General features: G+C 39.4%; 1 protein-coding gene across 3 annotated transcripts in view; it reads right to left on the reverse strand.

Moving 5' to 3' along the window:
• Window positions 1-20,354, reverse strand: part of LOC136883240 (ATP-dependent DNA helicase DDX11) — a 153,319-nt gene that overhangs the window by 67,579 nt on the left and 65,386 nt on the right. For all 3 annotated transcript variants that reach the window (XM_067155448.2, XM_067155446.2, XM_067155447.2), the window contains 3 exons: window positions 19,969-20,206; window positions 5,322-5,474; window positions 2,059-2,182 (listed from right to left, as the gene is read on the reverse strand). In XM_067155448.2, coding sequence (XP_067011549.2) covers window positions 2,059-2,182; window positions 5,322-5,474; window positions 19,969-20,206 — 515 coding nt within the window. The remainder of the gene's footprint in view (window positions 1-2,058; window positions 2,183-5,321; window positions 5,475-19,968; window positions 20,207-20,354) is intronic.

Here is a 20,354-nt window from a genome sequence, read left to right on the forward strand (position 1 = left end):
AGTCCATGATCTCAGTCTAAACATAACTTAAGAAAAGCTTTCCCGTCTGTCGAACACACAAGTTAAACATAAATATTACACTATAAGATACTGTAAATATAAACCACATTATTAAAGATGATTTTTTTTTTACATTTAACTGAGTCGACACTGGAAAGTATGGCTTCCTTCTCAAAAAAGAGAAAAAAAAAAAGCAGAGCACAGTCTGGTGAATATAGGTTTTTTTTTACAATTAGATTTATGTCGTGCCGACACAGATAAGTCTTATGGCGATGATGGGCTAGGAAAGGGATAGGAGTAGGAAGGAAGCAGCCATGCCCTTAATTAAGGTACAGTCCCAGCATTTGCCTGGTGTGAAAATGAGAAACCATGGAAACCATCTTCAGGATGGCCGACAGTGGGATTCTAACCCACTATATCCCAAATGCAATCTCACAGCTGCGCCATCCTAACTGCACGGCCAACTTGTTCGGTGCAAATATGAGTGGAGTATCAGAAGTGAACCCCTGTGTATTTAAGTGTAGGAAAGGAACAAACAACTGTCAAATCAAATCAGAGAGAGAGAGAGGGGGGGGGGGGAGGAATAAGAAATGAACACATGATAGGACAAACACAATGGCAGATCAGTGTATGAAGAGGGAGCAACAGAAATAGGAGACTAAGACAAACATTGAAAACACAGAAGTACAAGGACAATCTCCAATTTTTCATACATTACCATCTTCAAATAGACAGGCTCTCCCCTCATCAAACCCAGTTTTTACATCCGTCTCTACTCAGCCCTCAACAAGCTCGTTTCTACTTCCCAGCTTCATCAGGAAAGCGGGCATCAACACTCACTGAACGACCATCTTTACAGGTGTGGGAAGAGTATAGGATAATAAGAAACAAGAAAGCTGGATAAGAACAGGAAAAGGGATGAAATCTGATTTGACACTTCTTTGATCCTTTCCTACAGTTGACGTGTCAGTGCGATGTTAAACCTTTAACAAAAGAACATTTTTTTGGTCATATGTTGTTTTCAAGTAATGGTTTGTTGTATTTCTTTTGGCTGTTAAATAATTTATATTATCAATTTAATTGTGTTGCTATATTACAACAATGTCACTGGCATGTGTCCCAACTGCAATAATAATAATAATAATAATAATAATAATAATAATAATAATAATAATAATAATAATAATAATAATAATGTCCACCTCTGTGGTGTAGTGGTTAGTGTGATTAGCTGCCACCCCCGGAGGTCCGGGTTCGATTCCTGGCTCTGCCACGAAATGTGAAAAGTGGTACGAGGGCTGGAATGGGGTCCACTCAGCCTCGGGAGGTCAACTGAGTAGAGGTGGGTTTGATTCTCACTCAGCCACCCTTGAAGTGGTTTTCCATGGTTTCCTCTCCTCCAGGCAAATGCCGGGATGGTACCTAACTTACGGACAAGGCCGCTTCCTTCCCTCTTCCTTGTCTATCCCTTCCAATCCCCACCCCAACCACAAGGACCCTGTTCAGCATAACAGGTGAGGCCGCCTGGGCGAGGTACTGGTCCTTCCCGCCGGTTGTATCCCCGACCCAAAGTCTCAACTGCCCTTGAGACGGTAGAGGTGGGATCCCTTGCTGAGTCCGAGGGAAAAACCAACAATGGAAGGTATAATTTCATGTGGCTATTTCTAGCCGAGTGTAGCCCTTGTAAGGCAGACCCTCCGATGAGGATGGGCGGCATCTGCCATGTGTAGGTAACTGCGTGTTATTGTGGTGGAGGATAGTGTTATGTGTGGTGTGTGAGTTGCAGGGATGTTGAGGACAGCACAAACACCCAGCCACCGGGCCAATGGAATTAACCAATGAAGATTAAAATCCCCAACCCAGCCGGGAATTGAACCCGGGACCCTCTGAACCGAAAGCCAGTACGCTGACCATTCGGCCAACGAGTCGGACCCCCTGGAGGGTAAACAGATTAACAAACAAAGATGATGATAATAATAATAATAATAATAATAATAATAATAATAATAATAATAATAATAATAATAATAATAATAATAATAATAATAATGTACTCACCTAACATCTGAATGAATTTACCAACAATAAAAATAATCTGATTTAAATGCAGGAGATTGATGGCACTAAAACGGGCCTGATATCGATCTCGATACTGAGTCAGCTGGCTGTACGCATGAGTCAACTGCAAAGAAAGTAATAAATCTACATAAATCACAGAACAAGAAAACAGAATCTTATCAAATGCTTAGAAACATGTAAAGGTAAAATTGTAACATGAAATGCCGTATCTTTCTCTTGTACTCTAGAGTACATTATTACATTAATATGGCAAGGCCACTACAAACCAGAATGGCTAGGTTGATAAAGGTTTTCTGTTTGGGGACGTCATTGTTTTACATAAGGTTAAGTGATTATTTTTTATACTAGTGGAAAAGAACAAGTGACAAACCCAGGTCATATCGTCATTGTGCCTTGAAATATTGCTGTGACAATGTTGAGGGGAGAAATACTGACCTGAAGCACATGTATCACTTAGAACGAAAATTCAGTGATATACACTGAAACCTCACTAGTGCGTTCTTCTTTAACACGTTTTCTCGCTTAGCACATTGTAAATTTGAAGATCCAATTCTCATCGTATTAAATCTACATAAAAATACCTCAGTTATTGCGCCACGAATTTTCGCTATTACCGCTTAATACGATCACATTTTTCCTAGCCCTGAAAATGTTATTTGTCATCCCTTGCGAAACAAACGTGATTTGTAACTCGGGTAAGATTCGTCGTCACAGTTGTGTGATTAGAGAAAAGGGTCTTAAATTCCTGAACTTCACAGGATAAGTTGCACGTTCGGGGAGCAAGCTGTTAGCCACAGGAATGTTCAAATTTGCTTGCCGCTTAGCAGCAAAATTGCTGAATAACACAGCACTTCTATTTGTGGTTGTATTTTGCATTCCATTCAGAAATTAGAAATTTCTTTTGTGTTGAGTGGTACTGTACAGTGAAGTGCAGTGAATATTTGTCGTGCGATCCGGTAGCCTATATCTGGATTAGGAACATATAAACATACCTATCGCATCACGAATTTTCGCTATTACTGCTTATTACGAGTATGACCACATTTTTCCTAGCCCTGAAAACGTTATTTGTCATCCCTTGTAAAAGAAACATGATTTACAACTCGGGTAAGAGCCGTCGCCACAGTTGCGTGATTACAGAAAAAGTGAGCCTATTTGTGCTTGCAGTGAAGTTTATATCGTGTGATACAGTAGCCTGTATCTGGATTAGGAACATAATAATGTGAAATTAACAAGCGTGGTGCATATTTGTCTTGTGATAGCCTAGGTAGGGTTATGGAAAAAATGAAATTCCTTTCTAATGAAGACAACATTAAAATCTTTCAGAAAGTGGACTGGCATCCGCATCTTAAAGTGTGCAGAGGTCGTGAATGATCAACTCGCACCTTCGAGTTTCGACTCGATCAATTCGACTAATTACAATTTACAAATTTCATCATATAGATCTGTATTGATACAGTTTAAATTAAGAACTAGTGTTAGGTTTAATGGTCCACCCAATCAATACACTTCACTTTACAAGTGAAAACTATTTAATATTAAAATATATTAAACATACTTTGGAACATGTTTCGTCTTATTTTAAGACATCTTCAGCCATAACGCCTCATAACAGATTACGATACTCATTGTTGCTGTCTAATAATTTTAAAAATGGAAGAACCCATGCCCTTTAAGAACTGTTTGAGAATACACCAAAGACAATAAATAATATTTACATAAATTTGTCCATCACTTCCTGTAAAAAAATTTCTTCAATATTAAAATTTGAATGACATTTCTTGAAAATATGACATGCAGTGTTGGTACTGGTAGCTTCAGTGTACTGACTGAGGGAGATTTGAATTCTGGTCTCAGAATAAGAAAATGGGACCATATCAACATCAGAATACTTAAAAGCCTCAACTGATATGAAAATTCCTTTCAAAAAATAAGCTATTTCTGGTAGAAGGAATCTAATGCTTCTGAGATAGCCCGTCATATGGCAAAGATCTGCACTGCATGACCACCATACTGATAGCTTAATTATTGTGAATATTCCTTTCAAAAGGCAAGGTCTAGAAAGAAAGAGGTACTGTATATAATTAATGGGTCTAAAACCCTTGGAAATTTAAGAAATGAGTTTCTGTCATGAATGCATGACGTAAAAGCTTACCATCAAAGTTGGTGAAACTCCCTATAGCTGGTTCACATCTCAGCCTCGCTCTGACCTGCTTCTCGCCACGCTACTGCGTGTGTTATGATTATGTTTCCTCTTGCCCAGCAGAACTTGGCTAGGGGCGGTAGGAGGGGGAGTAGTGCTATTAATAGGGGAAGGGGAAACAGCTCCGCCATTCTGAATCGAACAAAACGTCGACCAACTTGAGAGATCGAGTCGAAACAAGATGCGAGTTTCAACATTCGCGACCTCTGCACGCACCGCGCTTATGGCAGTCCACTTTCTGACAGATTTTAATTTTGTCTTCGTTATTAAGGAATATCACAATATTTTCCGTATCCATAACTGGGCTATTACAAGACAAATATGCACCACTCTAGTCACTTTCATACGATTATGTTTCTAATCCAGATACAGGCTCCCGTATCACGCGACAAATATTAACCACACTTCACTGTACCACTCGACACAAAATACATTTCTACTTTCTGAACGGAATGCAAAATAAAAGCACAAACAGGCTCACTCTGCTATTCAACAATCTCGCTGTTAACCGGCAAGCAAAACTGAACATGTCTGAGGCTAACGGCTTGCTCCTCGATAGTGCAACTTAACCTTTAAAGTTCAGGAAGGCCGTTTCCCGTAATCACGCAGTTGTGGTGACGGCTCTTGGCCGAGATGGAAATCACGTTTGTTTTTTTTCTCAAAAGGGATGACAAATACAGTAACATTTTTCAGGGCTGGGAAAAATGTGATCATACTAAGTGATAATAGCGAAAAATTGTGACGCGATAAGTGAAGTATTTTTATATAGATTTAATATGATGAGAATCAGGACTTTGAATTTACGACATGCTAAGTGGGAAAAACGTGTTAATGAGGAACACACTAACGAGGTTTCAATGTACACCAGATTGATAGCTAAAGTAAGGGGGACCTGATAGGCACATTCAAGTAGAACATATCTTAATTCTGTCCATGTTTGCCTCTAGCCAAGTCCTAAGTGGTCTCCATCTGCTGATCCAAATCCCAGTCTCAAAACAAAAAAGAGTGAAAAGTAAAACATATTCCTTCGAATGCTCACCTGGTAACCTGTGATCTCTGAACTGTGGATATGGCCAATGGTATCCAGCAGGTTGTGAGCCTCATCAATGATGATTATATTACCAGTCAGTTTGATGCCACATGCCTCCCTGGTAGACTTGTGAAGCAGAGTGTTGTATGGCACAACCACTACCTGTAACAGAGAATATTCATTATGACAAAGAAAATTAAAGCTTACAATAATACCTAGTACCGTAAATATTAATACTTCGTGCATATTTTTTTAAGTTGGCACCGAAAAAATGCAGGTGCATGTATTGTTTTGGATGAGGATGATACCACCCTTGTAAAACCCGAATCTAGTTGTACTTCTTTGTAAAGAAGGAAGCCATATTTTCCAGTGTCGACTCAGTTAAATGTAACTGAAAAGCTTTTAAGTTACATGCACGGCATCAGTTACTTAGTTTAAAGCGACAGGTGAATTTCTTGTAAAGTACGGCTGCAAGCCCAGTAAGTACCCATTATTGGTTATATTTCTTTTTTTCATCATTCCCTCAATCCTGAGGACTGTGATCTAACTTTATGTGTTTTTCTAGGCTCCCTTCTCTGCATTGCATAAGACCAAAGAATTGGAGAATTCTCTGCTGGCCAATGATAGATAATGGTGTGCGGCCTCTGGAGAGGACTGGTTCAAGTCTTACGAGCTGATGCCTATAGGCAACCTGTGTGCCTGTGAGGATGAATTCTAACGCTGAAGACGACACACAACCAGCCCCCAAGCCATCAGAATTGGCCAATAACGGTTAAAATCCCCGGCCTGGCAAAGAATCAAACCCAGGACCCTCTGGACACTAACCATTTAGCCATGGAGCTTGGCACACTGATGATAACCCGATATTGATGCTCAGCTCTGTCAGGATAAACTCATTCATACAAAGTACTGTCCATGGAATGGAAAGCATTTTCCTCCAGCGCCATATCTCAAATGAGTTGATTTCTTCATACCTGCAGCTCACATGGTCCACATTTTAGCACTGTAGAGGAAGACAGAGAAAGGAGAGGGTAAGAAGACAGAGAAAACCAGAGTTTGAACTAGTTTCATTTTTAGCTTGACTGAAATAGAGTGATCCTTTCAAAAGTGAGATAATTGAGTAATAATGTTCTTGGCCATGGCAATCCTTCTCCTGATCTCTACCTCACAATTATTGCTAGTTATAATAGCACCAAGGTACAATATTTTTGAAACTATTTTAATTTCTCTCGAGGCATCTGTTTCAGTCAGTTTGCTGGCCTAATCAACTACCTACTATCGTTTTGGTCTTGTTTATTGTGATCTGCAAACCCAAACTGAAACTCTCATTTCTGACATGGTCCAGAGGCTGTGCCATTTCTGCATCATCCACATATCAGAGATTCCATGTCTTCGTGCCACCAATGGGAAATCAATAATTCCATATATTTAGTGCAGCTCTCATGATGTATTCACCATATGTTAAAGGTGGTGGTGACAATATACAGCCTCAGCAAACACCCCATTGTGTCTTGAAGATTTCAGACATCTTGCCATGTATTCTGACAATAGCTGTATTAGACTCGTAAGGATTTTTTATCAACCAGACAAAATGCCAGGGAGCTACCATTTCCAATAAAAATGCCACAACCTTTCCCATTGAACAAAGCATTGCTTATAAACAGCTGAAGAAAAGCTTCACGTTATTGAAGATCATCCAGAGAATATTGGAAATCGTGCAGTAGGAAGAAAATGTGATATAAGTGAGAAAGCAAAACTGGATTTCAAGCACAAAACAGTAATTTCCAGGTACGGGTACGGCATGTTTGTGAGTGTCGTCCACGCAATGCTAAATTTACATAACATGTTTGCGATGAACAGCTTCCATAGATGTATGATTTGAGAACAGCCAAAACGCAAAACATCCCAACATCAAAAATAGATTAAGTGACTGTGTGAACAAAAAGAGGCAACAGGATACACAGTTACGAGTGAAATGTCCCAACTAAAAGTTTTAGATATAGGTAGAAAACTAGGCATCACGATTTCAAAGCTAGCTTCGGCTGACTAACAATATCTTTTAATCGTAACAGATTAGGCTTCCAGAAGAAAACCAGCATCGCTCAACAGTTTCCAGATGATTATAAGAAAAGGTGTTAAATTTCCAATGCTGCCCTGCATAGTAAATTTGCACCAAGAATATTTACACAGTACAAACTTTCAAAAAGACAAGATGGCCAATGACCTTCTTGTCGACTGAGTACAGCACATTTGCGAGTGTCATCCACGAACTGCTAAATTTACGTAACGTGTTTGCGATGAACAGCTTCCGTGGATGTATGATTTGAGAAGTGCGACAAAAGTTGCATAAAGGGAAATAGAGATTTTGTGATTATCCCCGGAGGCTTAATATCATTCCTCCAACCACTGGATGAGTGTATAAATATAGCAAATTTATTATGCAGGGCAGCATTGGAAATTTAACAACTTTTCTTATAATAATTTGGAAACTGTTATGAGTTGCTAGTTTTTCTCTGGAAGTCTAATCTATTGCAATTAAAAGATTATGTTAGCCCAGGCTAACTTTGAAAATCGTGTTGCCTAGTTTTCTACCTATAACTAAAACATTTAGCAACCACTGAAACAGTGGTATATACAATGGATGGCTGATGAGAAACACGTTCACACCAAGTGGTAAAATCAAAGAGATGGATGTTACTAAGATTTATGAGTGGGTAAAATATTCACGGGCCTCCTTTCCACTACCATTGGTAGAAAAATCCTTCAAGAAACGTATATTAGACGGACAGCATTTCAAATAACTTCAAGTAAAGTTTAATGAATACAATAAAGAGTATAGTTCACAATCTTCATGCTTTAAAATCTATTGGAAACATTCCTGTTTCTTCTTCTTCTTCCATCACCCTTATCCAAGGAGCTCCTGGGTTGGTAGTGGATCACTGACCTCCTCCCACTTCCCGCACCTCTCTGGAGATACGAGAGATGTGTGTTGCTTCTGCGGTACTCCCTAGCTCTTTGTCCTAATCTACTTTGATGCTAAGTTTCAACGAGACCACCCCTAACCTGGAGAAAAGGCACTGCCTGCTGGATTCAGTGGCATGTCCTCCTCTGGGGAATAGCACCCAAAAGGAGCTCCTCCTTTTGGAGAGTCTGCTTATTTATGGCAGCTCAACACTTACGGCCAATTGCAGAAACAATGTTTAAATGATGTCTACGGTTAAACAATGTCTAAGTATGGCTGCCACATTGCAGAGATGTTATTTATCACTTAAACGCTGTCTAAAACCGATGTTCAACTGGCCATGTTTAAACACTGCCGAGAACACTGTTTAACCTCAATGTGAGGAGTGAAATCACAATCAGAGGTTATGAACCATAAAGCACGTAATTTGTATTATTGCATTGAGACAATTCCGGGAAGAAAGGTTAGTCTGTGGGTCGTCCGCTGCTAAATTGCAGCAATTCATTTGAAATGTACGGAGAGGTACAGCTTAAAATAATATTTCGCTATTTCTTGAAACTATAAACAGCATTGATACTTTGTCAATATATGAATTTTTCATCTAAACAGTGGCTGAAGATGTTAATAATATACAAAACATGTACCACTTTTAACCAATAAATTACCTTAACCCAATCGCATCATTTGACGACCCTAGCTCGTCATAGTTACTTGTGGCATATGAATCAAATGACGAGCTCTGCTCGCGGCGATGCACAGCTGTACATCAATCCATATAGTTCAGTCAATAACCCACAGTCGCCACTTGTATGCATTCTGAGCTGAAGTTTACACATGTGGCTTCGGTTCTTTCCCTTTCACCAGGTTCTCGCACACTTCCGGAACAAGAGATAAGAGAATCTTTTTTCACATAATTTCGCTCATGTCAGTTGCCATCATGGCGTCAAGCAGATATGCTGGTGTTGATGAAGAAGGAATACGAAAGCTAATAGATAGTGTTTTAGAGAGTGATATTGAAGGCAGTGATGTTTGTGACGACGAAATAGACCCTGAAGTTCTTAGTTCGAGTACTAGCAATGCGTATAATAGTTCTGATGACACGGAAAGTGAAGCAAATAATGACGGTGTGCCGAGTCTTTTGAAACGAGCTCGTACCTCGGCACAGACTAACTTGACTGACTGGAACTGGACAAAAAGTGACAATAAACCTGTTGTATATAAGTTTAGTGAATACAGTGGGGTTAGTGAAAATTTATTGAAAAAGTTTGATACGCAGCCACTATCTGAACTCTCAGTTTTTTGTGAATACATGAACCCTTTGTTTGACAATATATCTGTCGAGACAAATTCATATGCAGCAAAACAGTTGAGCAATCCTGACAGAAAAAAGTTGAAAAACGATGACAAATGGTTTGAGACTACACCCGACGAAATTAGGGCATATTTTGCGTTAGTTATACTAATGTCACAAGTGCGAAAGTCAAGAATACAGTTATACTGGAGTAAAAACAGGTGTATAAACACTCCTATTTTTCGTGAAACCATGAGCAGGGGAAGATTTATTATAATTTCACGATTTTTACATTTTGTTGACGATGAACAAGTCGATAGTAGTGACAAACTAAGAAAGATTAGGCCTATAATACAACATTTCTGCTCCAAATTTTCAGAATTATATTTACCTTCACAAGACATTGCTCTAGATGAAAGTCTAATGAAATTCAGAGGCCGCCTTTCACATGTCCAGTAATAATAATTTCGTGTGGCTATTACTAGCCGAGTGCAGCCCTTGTAAGGCAGACCCTCCGACGAGGGTGGGCGGCATCTGCCATGTGTAGGTAACGGCGTGTTATTGTGGTGGAGGATAGTGTTATGTGTGGCGTGTGAGTTGCAGGGATGTTGGAGACAACACAAACACCCAGCCCCCGGGCCATTGGAATTAACCCAATTAAGGTTAAAATCCCCGACCCGGCCGGGAATCGAACCCGGGACCCTCTGAACCGAAGGCCAGTACGCTGACCATTCAGCCAACGAGTCGGACATATGTCCAGTGTAATAGGTCTAAACGTTCTATGTTTGGAATAAAAATTTACAAAATTTGTGAATCAAGTTCTGGCTACTGTCTGTCTTTCAAAATTTATGTAGGTGATGATGTAACAGATCCAAGTCTGCCAGCGAGTACAAACGTCGTGCTCAACATGTGTGAACCCTTGTTAGGCCGAGGACATACATTGTTTTTAGATAACTGGTATTCTTCCCCAGATTTATTCAAAAGGCTACACGACAAGCAGATGAATGTAATTGGAACTGTTAGACAGAACCGAAAAGACATGCCTCGCGATATCAGTAAGAAGAAACTAAAACGTGGAGAGTATGAGACGTGGGCTGCCAACAGTATGTTGTGTGTGAAGTGGAAAGATAACAAGGATGTTTGCTTTCTCACCACTAAACACAAATCAGCTGACATGACAGGGACAGGCAAACTCAGGCGAAAGAGAGGACAAACTCCGAGGGAAGAAGTGATAAAGCCCAAGTGTGGCCTTGAATACCAGAAGGGGATGGGTGGTGTTGACCTTCAGGATCAGGTTACAGCTCTGTTCCCCGTCATGCGACGCACAGTGAAAGGATATAGGAAAATATTCTTTTATCTCCTAGATATGTGTATTTTCAATTCCTTCACTGTGTATCACAAGATCGCTGCTAACAGAAAGACGAGCTACACGGACTTCCGAACTAGCATTGCGCAGCAGCTACTAGAGACTGTTCAGTTGCCGGAGTACTCGGTTCGAGGTCGACCTTCAGCGAGCACCACCCCAACCAGATTACAAGCTAAATCATGGGCCCACTTTCCCATGCATATTCCCCCTACAGAGAAGAAATCAAAAGTCACAAGAAGGTGTGTTGTGTGCTACAGCCAGGGTAAAAGAAGTGAAGTTGCTGGCAGTGCAAAAAGTGTGGCGTAGCTCTTCACTTAGAAGAATGTTCTGAGGTGTACCACACCCAGCAGACGTACTAAAATAGCAGCATTGGTAAGTTTATTACTTCTTTATCATGCATGCAAATTTTCAGAAAGGAATATTTACTGGTTGGTTTTGTATGATTTTCTAAATAATAGTGTGATGACAACGGCCGCAGAGTGGTATTTAAATGTGATTTCTTAGTGAACTCCTATGGTATTTAAATGTGAGGCAAATGGGTTAAGCAACTAATGTATCGACGTGATGGAAAATAAAAAATACTTAGTTGTGAATCTGTTAAACTGCGACACAGACCATGAAGCTGAATTTATGTAAAACTACATGGTTCGATGATCAATCGCATTTTGTGGCAAACAGTGTCGCCTAACTTAACTGTACTATACGTAATATGAAAACATATTCCAAGCACTAGTAGAGATTGTAACATTATCACTATAAATTAATAGTGATGAACTCTGCCATATCTTGAGGTGTATCACATTGTTACTTAATTTCAGAGTAGAGTATTAAAATTAAGCAATCTTTTACTTAGCCTTTATTTCTAACCGCTATCAAGCACGTTATTTACGTATTTGTTACAAAAGCATGTTCTCTTTCATTTCTAATTTTCTTTACAGAACAGCAGTTGACGGCTATTACTAATCGACTCCTCCGACATCGCATTTGAATGTCGACGAGAAAGCTCGCAAGTGCACATAGTGAGAAAACTACACCGAAGGTCGCATTTCGTGGCAAACGCTTCAGTTTTCTTATTCAATGTCACCTACTCTAACTTACCGCGCATGTACCATGAAATCATATATCAAGCACCAGTAGCAAAGTGATAAGCTTCTAGCTATAAATTTACATAGGAATAGCCTTACCGATATTTAACCAGACTCGAAAAAATATAATCTAATCTTTGAAATAAGTGATGCGCTTTGCTATATCTTGAGGTGTATCACATTCTCACTTAATTTCAGTGCAGAGTATTAAAATTAAACGATCTTAGCCTGTTTTTTTAATGAGTTAACAACTGCTATCAACTACATTATTTACATATTTGTTTCGAAAACATGTTCTCCTCCTTCATTTCTGATTTTCTTTACGGAACAGCAGTTGATAGGTATTACTAATCGACTCAAACGTCGCCCTTGAATTTTGATACGAGAGCTCGCAAGTGCACATAGCGAGAAAACCATACCATTCCGAAGATGATTGATCGCATTTTGTGACAAACATTTCAGTTTTCTTATTCAAACAGCGTCACCTAACCTAAGTTAACCGTACTATTTATGTATCATAAAAACATTTTTCAAGCGCCAGTAGAGAAATTATAACATTCTCGCAATAAAATTTACAAGATAAATAGCCTTTCCGAAATTTAAGCAGATGCAAGAAAAATATAAACTTTATGTTTTACAATTTGTTTTACGTGTCCCACTGACACGGATAGGTCTTATGGCGACGATGGGCCTAGGAGTGGGAAGGAAGCGGCCGTGGCCTTAATAAAACTATAAACTAACCTCCAAAATAAATGATGCGCTCTGCCATATCTTGAGGTGTATCCCATTATAACTTAACTGCAGTATTTAGCATTAAAATTAAGCGATCGTTTACTTCACCTTTTTTATTGAGTTTACAACTGCTTTCGGATAAGTTATTTGCGCATTATTACGAAATCATGTTCTTTCATTTTCACTTTTGTCTTTATGGAACAGCAGTCGTCGGGTTTTACTAATCGACTCCGACATCGCCTTCGAATGTTGACAAGAGAGCTCGCTAGTTGATATAGCAAGAAAACTATACCAAAAATGATCGATCGCATGCAATATAATGGCTAGGTGCATAAATATCGGTGGAAAAAAAAAAGTGCATGCTTAATCGCTTGTATGTAAGATTTTTATAATCGTCGCGCTAATTCAGATAAGTTTACGGCAACTACTAGATAGGAAAAGGTAAGTGGTGGTGACGGTGGTGATTATTGTTTAAAGAGGTGATGATGATACTTGTTGCTTAAGGGGGCCTAACATCGAGGTCATCGGCTCCTCTTTAAAGAGGAGGACTGGAGAAGAACAGCCGTGGCCATAATAACAGCCCTAGTATTTGCCTGGTGTAAAAATAGGGAAACTATGGAAAACAACTTCAGTGCTGCCGATGATGTGTTTCGATCCAGAATGCAAGCTACATCTATATGGCCCATACAACTCATTCGGTTACACAGTACTATTGTTTCATTTTCCCCTCGCCAAAGCTATTTACGGGTAGAATACACTCACTGTAACAACACTATAATCAAAGCTACACTTCCTCGTACGGTGGGGCATCGCTTTAGTGTCGATAATATTATGAGATTTAATTTCCACCAAAAGCGATATTCTTATCTGTGGGCAAGTCATGCTCATGCTTAGCCATATTTGAGTAATGAATGTGTAGGTAGACAACAGCTGACTAGCGTTCGGTGCACTGCAACTAATTTCATTGGTTGCGACAAGCAAAGAGTTGCATGAAAGATACTTCTATCTCCATTTTCGAACCAATATTGAAACTTTAAACAATGTCTAGCTAAACACCGGCTGAACATTGTTTATGCAATGGAAGACCATGCACAATTTAGACGTTGTTTAGGCAGACATTGTCTAAGGCTTAAAAATAGTCATACCGGGTGAGTTGGCCATGCGGTTAGAGTCGCGCAGCTGTGAGCTTGCATCCGGGAGATAATGGGTTCGAAAGACCTATCTGTGTCGGTGCAACATAAAGCAAATGGGAAAAAAAAACCAACTAGTCATTGTTTCTGCAATTGGCTGTTGGTGCTGAGTCAGTGGCTGTATGCTCTACTCTATCCCATAGCAGGTAAGAAAACAAATGGATGGACACAGTCACAGATACCTCCTCTTCTCCCTTCACTCTCGACATTTATATTTTCACTGATAAATCACTGCCTTTCAATCTTCACATTACGCTGCCCTTAAAATTATTATTCTTTCTACCAGAGTATTCCTGTCAGTTAATATATTTATCAGGAAACCTTGTGTACTTTAGTGCTGATAATGGTACAAAAGTGATTCAATATCCTCCAGAACAAACTATAACCAATAGTTGGCAACCTTGATGCATTCAGAATACAACTGTTATATTTTCAGTGAATGAAATGCCCATGATGATGATGATGATGATGATGATGATGATGATGATGATGATGATGATGATGATGATGCAACCTTGATGATGACAATGAGAACAAGTTAAATGCTTCTCTTACTGACAAGAGATTCAACTGAGCATTTATAACTACATTAACAAAATAAAAGGTAGGCCTACCAGTGTAAATATCACAAACTGTATGCAGGAAATTAAATCAACACATTTACCTTTCTTATTCCTTTTTTTTAAATTATATATCGTATTGCTCAAAAATTACCTTAGTAATGTTTATAATACCTATCTACAGATTAATATACCTCATGATGTCGGCAGTTGTAGAGTGGGCTTTGGCCACAGCTGGTCCGTGGTTCGATGGCTCTGCACTCCAACCAACCGAGCTGAGGAGAGGTAGCCGCGGCTATGTCGTGGCTCTAAGCCTCTGCATTCCAGAGACAGAGAGAGGCTGGTCCCCACTGTCAGCTGTCCTGGGATTAGTTTTCTGTGGTTTACCATTCTCCTGCACCAAGGCGAATGCCAGGACAGTTCCTAGTACAGTCCACAGCCGCCAACCCTCTTACCTTCTCCGAACGTTTCTCTGGCCTGAGAGACGGCGTTACCGTCTAGGAGGCTCGCCGTCCCCCTTCAGGGACGGAATGAAAACATTTCAGTAGCAGTACCTCACGAATACTGCTTACACTATTTTGCTAGTACAAGTCTCTGAAGGTCCCATTGATACAGATATGTCTTATGGCAATGATGGCATATGAAAAAGCTAGGAGTGGGAAGGAATGGAAGGAATACCAGTCCTCCTAATATCTATCATGGACTATAAATCATCCTATGCATCCAATTAGAGACTGGAATCATTTTCCAAGGGAGAAGTACAATAAATTTCTTCAAACTTCTTTGAAATCATTTAAGAAAAGATTAGGTAAATAATAAGAAATATGCCACCTGGGCAACAATCCTAATTGCAGATCAGTGGTGATTGATTCATTGATCCAAATGGAGCACAATACTGCAACTCTGGATACCTAGCTATACACAGCGATCATTAACAGACATGGGTCTTAAAGCATGATATCTATCACCTCCTTAATAACAACATCAAATTTCAACTGCCTGAATCTTTGGTAATCTTAACACCATCCAAATCTCACCACTGTGCTCACCACTGGGCCATTTTCCCGAAATGCTAGTTTAGTAGCGCCAACACCAGATGCAACAGATGACGTCAATCTTTCATCAGAGCAAGAAGCAGGACAAGAACTTCCCTTCACACGGGGAAGAGAGCATCTTCGTTTATTCCGTTCTCCCTTATTTAGACTACGTATTTGCTTTTTTTTTTTTTTTAACAGGATATCTTCCCCCTTTTTTTTCTTGTTACTACCTCATAGTAAGTTTTCTTACATGTGAGTTTACTATCCACTGTCAGAGATCTATAGATATTACAGTACAACCTCGATAATTCGAAATCGGTTAATTCACAATCCCATCTAATTCGAAGAAGCTCTCATTCCCAGAAACATGAGATATGGTTTTGCATGTTATTTAAATTGTTTAATTCGAAATACGGATAATTTGTAATTCAAAGTACAATGTCGGCCCCATTACCGAAATTCAGACTTTTAATTTGAAACTGCCTTTACATTTTAAAACAATAGTATGTTACAGAGTAATTTAAATTCAAAATTTATCCACGACATGATAGAACGCGTCTTCCGGAACGTGCAGGGGTAGCTTTCTGCACTTTCACACACTTTGGTGCTAAGTTCGAGTGAAATCGGAATTCTTTTGTATTCAACATTTTTAAGGAACGCCGTATTATCACGCAGCAGGCAGTGTGCGGAGAAACATAATCCGCGAACAGTGGCGATACCGACAGTTGACGAAAAAGCATGGCTCATGTAATCAATTCATAGGCACCGAACAATATTGCCATTGTCGATGAAACTGCATTGCTTTCTTTTAATGCCGAGCCCAAACAGTCTTATGGTTTTAAAGGAGAAAGCACCAGCCGGGAAATGTACAAGGGTGGGGGGTCATGGTAGGCCTCCTGTGTTGCAATGCACACGGAAGCGAGAGAATTCCTTCCTTCGTCATAGTAAAGTTCGATTAAGCCACAATGTTTTAAGGGCGTTGGGCACTTTCCGAGCAATTAGAACGCATCTAAAACTGCAAACGGTAGAGTAATCCAAAAAAATAATGCATTTGCACAGGGGAACCAGCATAATTTATCCTTGTCTTTGAATCGTGTGACTTTTTCTATCGTTGCGTGAGGTTATGTTTGTCAGTGATTTATCCAAGTACATGATTTGAACATTGTAAATGCACCTTGTTGAATACATTTCGGAAATAGTTTTTTCAATGGCATTTGAAAGGTTTAAACTCTGAATAAAGGTGATTGCATGCATTAATGAGTCTTCGAATACTTTGTAACGCGGCAAGTATTTTCATTTCTGAAATACGAGAGAAGTGCCATGGCAGGAAATTGTACAAGGATAGAGTGACTGTATTGTGTTGTCATGCAGAAGGAAGTGAGAGACTTTCTCCTCTTGTTATAGGAAAGTTCGATTAGCCACGATGTTTTAAGGGCATCAGGTACTTTCTGTGCAAGTACAGGACATCTAAAATGCATACAGTACCGTAAGCCAATGAATAAAGCACTTGCACATGGGAGCCAGCATAGGTTTCTCCTCATCTTTGAATCATGCTTTCTTATCTTTCTTTCGTTGCAAGAGGTTATGTTTGTCAGTAAGTTATCCAAGTGCATTATTTGAATACTCTAAATGCACCTTCTTGGATGCATTTTGGAAATAGGTTTTTTTTTTTTTCCCATGGCATTTGAAAGGTTTAAACTGAGAATCAAGGTTAATTGCATGAAGTAACGGGCCTTAGAATATTTTGTAAGGTGGCAAGGGTTGGCACTTCTGAATTGCGAATTGGCGGGTAATTCGAAATCATGTAATTCGAAGTCCGATTTTTGAGTCGCAACGACTTTGAATTAACGAGGTTTTACTGTAATTTGTTTACAACCCCAGGATTGGTAGGCAACACAACTATGCCATAGCTTTTAATACAATTGCAGCAGTTAAAAGACAATGAACTGAAAAGAGGGCAATACAGAGATACATCAAAGCATGATTTTGCAATTATGTTTTAAAGGTGGGAGAAATATAGGAATGAGGAAGACAAAAGATGCTCTTGAGTATCATCAAATCACATACAGAAAGATAGCAACACATAATAGGATAAATGCAATGAGAGGAAGTAACAGAAAGAGACAGGAATAAAACACACATCTCCATATCTTAACACTGCCATCTTCAAATAAATGGGCTTTTTCCTTTGAAGACAAAAATGTTTGAAGATAAGGGGAATATCCTCATCCTTTCGTGCTTTGATCTATCCAAACCAGATTGTAACAATCTAAGATGGAAAGAGGAGGGAAACATATGATCAACTGATAAACTTAACATCACATCTATATATATAAAATAAGAGTTTTGTCTGTACATTGCTCAGAATTTGAAAATAATGGTATTTCTGTATCGGTTATGTCCATAGTAACAAGAAAATGCACTTTTTACTTTTCCGTAATTTCTGTCTGTCTGTCTGTCTGTCTGCCTGTATGAATGTATGTACACGCATCACGAGAAAACGGTTGAAGAGGATTTAATGAAAATCGGTATGTGAAGTCGGGGGATGAGCCTCTACAATCTAGGCCATAAATCATTTTACTCACGCTGAGTGAAATGGTAGTTTAGGGGAAGGCCTAAAATTGAATTCTCAACTATTTATGTTATTAGTGGTCTAATGAAAATCGGTATGTGAAGTCGGGGGATGAGCCGCTACAATCTAGGCTATAAATCATTTTACTCACACTGAGTGAAATGGTAGTTTAGGGGAAGGCCTAAAATTGAATTCTCAAATATTGTTGTTATTAGTAGTCCTATCTTGATGAAAATCGGTATGCAAAGTCAGGAAATAAGTCGCTATAGTCTAGGCTGTAAATTATTTTATTCACGCTGAGTGAAATAGTAGTTTAGGGGAAGGCCTAAAATGTAATTCTCAAATATTTCTTATTAGAAGTGTAGTCGATGAATGCTAGATAACTAAGGTTATATAGTATGAAATTTCCTGTTATTCATGTCTCATAAATTGTTACCGTACTGGCTATGATCACCAAGATATTCATGAATTTGAATTTTTTGTTACTAAGTCCATATCAGCGCCGAGTAACGAGAAAATGGGTAAACAGTATTTAATGAAAATCGGTATGTAAAGTCGGAGAATAAGAAACTACAGTTTACGGTATAAAATATTTTACAAATCACAGAGTCGAAAGAAAACTAAATGTGTAGGCCTACAATATAGAAAGCTCATAACACTGATCAACAATATCATTACATTGACCATTGTTTGTCGTGATGTGCTTTGTGTCTTCTGTTGCCCCTCATCTCGGGTAGATAGGATTACTGCTGCGTACAGAGTATTTTATTTCCGTCGCACCGACATAGATAGGTTTTATGGCGACGATGGGATAGGAAAGGGCTAGGAGTGACTTAGGCCTTAATTAAGGTACAGGCCCAACATTTGACTGGTGTGAAAGTGGGAAACCACGGAATACCATCTTCAGCGCGGCCGACAATGGGGTTCGAATCCACTATCTCTCGGATGCAAGCTCACAGCTGCGCACCGCTAACCACACGGTCAACTCGCCCAGTCGGACAGAGTATAACAGCCTGCCTGAATATTGATGGGAAGTAGTTGGTAAGTTAGATAACTTTCTTCTTTAGCATGCCATTCCCCTGGTTTATAAATTTTCTGATACTACTGGTATGTAACACACTGAATCATCATAGCATTCGGGCTATTCAATCCCTACTCTGAGGTACTGATTGGAATGAACAGTGTGCATATTTAGCGGGATAATAACAGATGAGTGTTCATGGCAATCTGCGGCCTGGTCATCCCAGCTCTGGAACTTTGGACTATTAGATTGGCACCGCAATCTAACCGCAGCACTGTTCGTTAAAAGTGATAAAACGTGCGGCTTTCCATTTGATCGAGTATTTTATATGATAGCATTGCTTTTAATCGCTACATTCATACTTACGTTTTTGTAATGACCTATGTTGATTTCAGTTAGGAAAACCACAAAGTCAGTCTTTCTGAGAATCCCGTAGCGAAGCACGGGTACATCAGCTAGTATCATTATAAATTATTCAATTACAGTAGAAGATGGGGGATATTGAGCAGCAGTTAATAACTGAAACATAGTCATAACTGTGCGAGCATTTGATTTCCTTTATTACGTGATCCTAGATTTCTCTAAGAGTTATACCTCAGAAAGTGTCCACCTCCGTAGCGTAACGGTTAGTGTTATTAGCTGCCGTCCTCGGGGGCCCGGGTTCGATTCTCGGTACTGCCAGAAATTTAAGAATGGCAGGAGGGCTGGTATGTGGTTGAAATGGTACATGCAGCTCACCTCCATTGGGGGCGTGTCTGAAAAGAGCTGCACTACCTCGGGATGAGGACACGAGTTTACTTTTTACCTCAGAAAGTTGGGGAAAGCCATATCTCCACTAACCTGTGCATCTTTGACTGATGATCGTGAACTGTAGTATGGGCAAGCTGAAAGTTCTTGTCCACGTTTCACCAGCTGCTCAACATCATGAATATCGACGAGCGTCTCGTCTCTCAGAGTCTCAATGGACTGCTGATTCAGGTACAGACAGCCAGTAGCACCACGAGACTTCTTCACAGACTTTCCATCTGCATCCTTTGTGGTAGTACGGCCTTTCTTCTTCTTCTGCATGTCAAGACATCTAAAAAGTTTACATTCATCTAAACTTCATCTGGAGATAAAATATGTTTTCACTATAATGTAATTATAACTCCCCTCTTTATCCAAAATAATTATTGAGATTTTAAATTTACATACATAGCTTACTCTCAGCTGTTTGTAACAAAATG

The sequence above is a fragment of the Anabrus simplex genome, chromosome 11, assembly GCF_040414725.1.
Source record: "Anabrus simplex isolate iqAnaSimp1 chromosome 11, ASM4041472v1, whole genome shotgun sequence".
Classification (NCBI taxonomy): domain Eukaryota; kingdom Metazoa; phylum Arthropoda; class Insecta; order Orthoptera; family Tettigoniidae; genus Anabrus; species Anabrus simplex.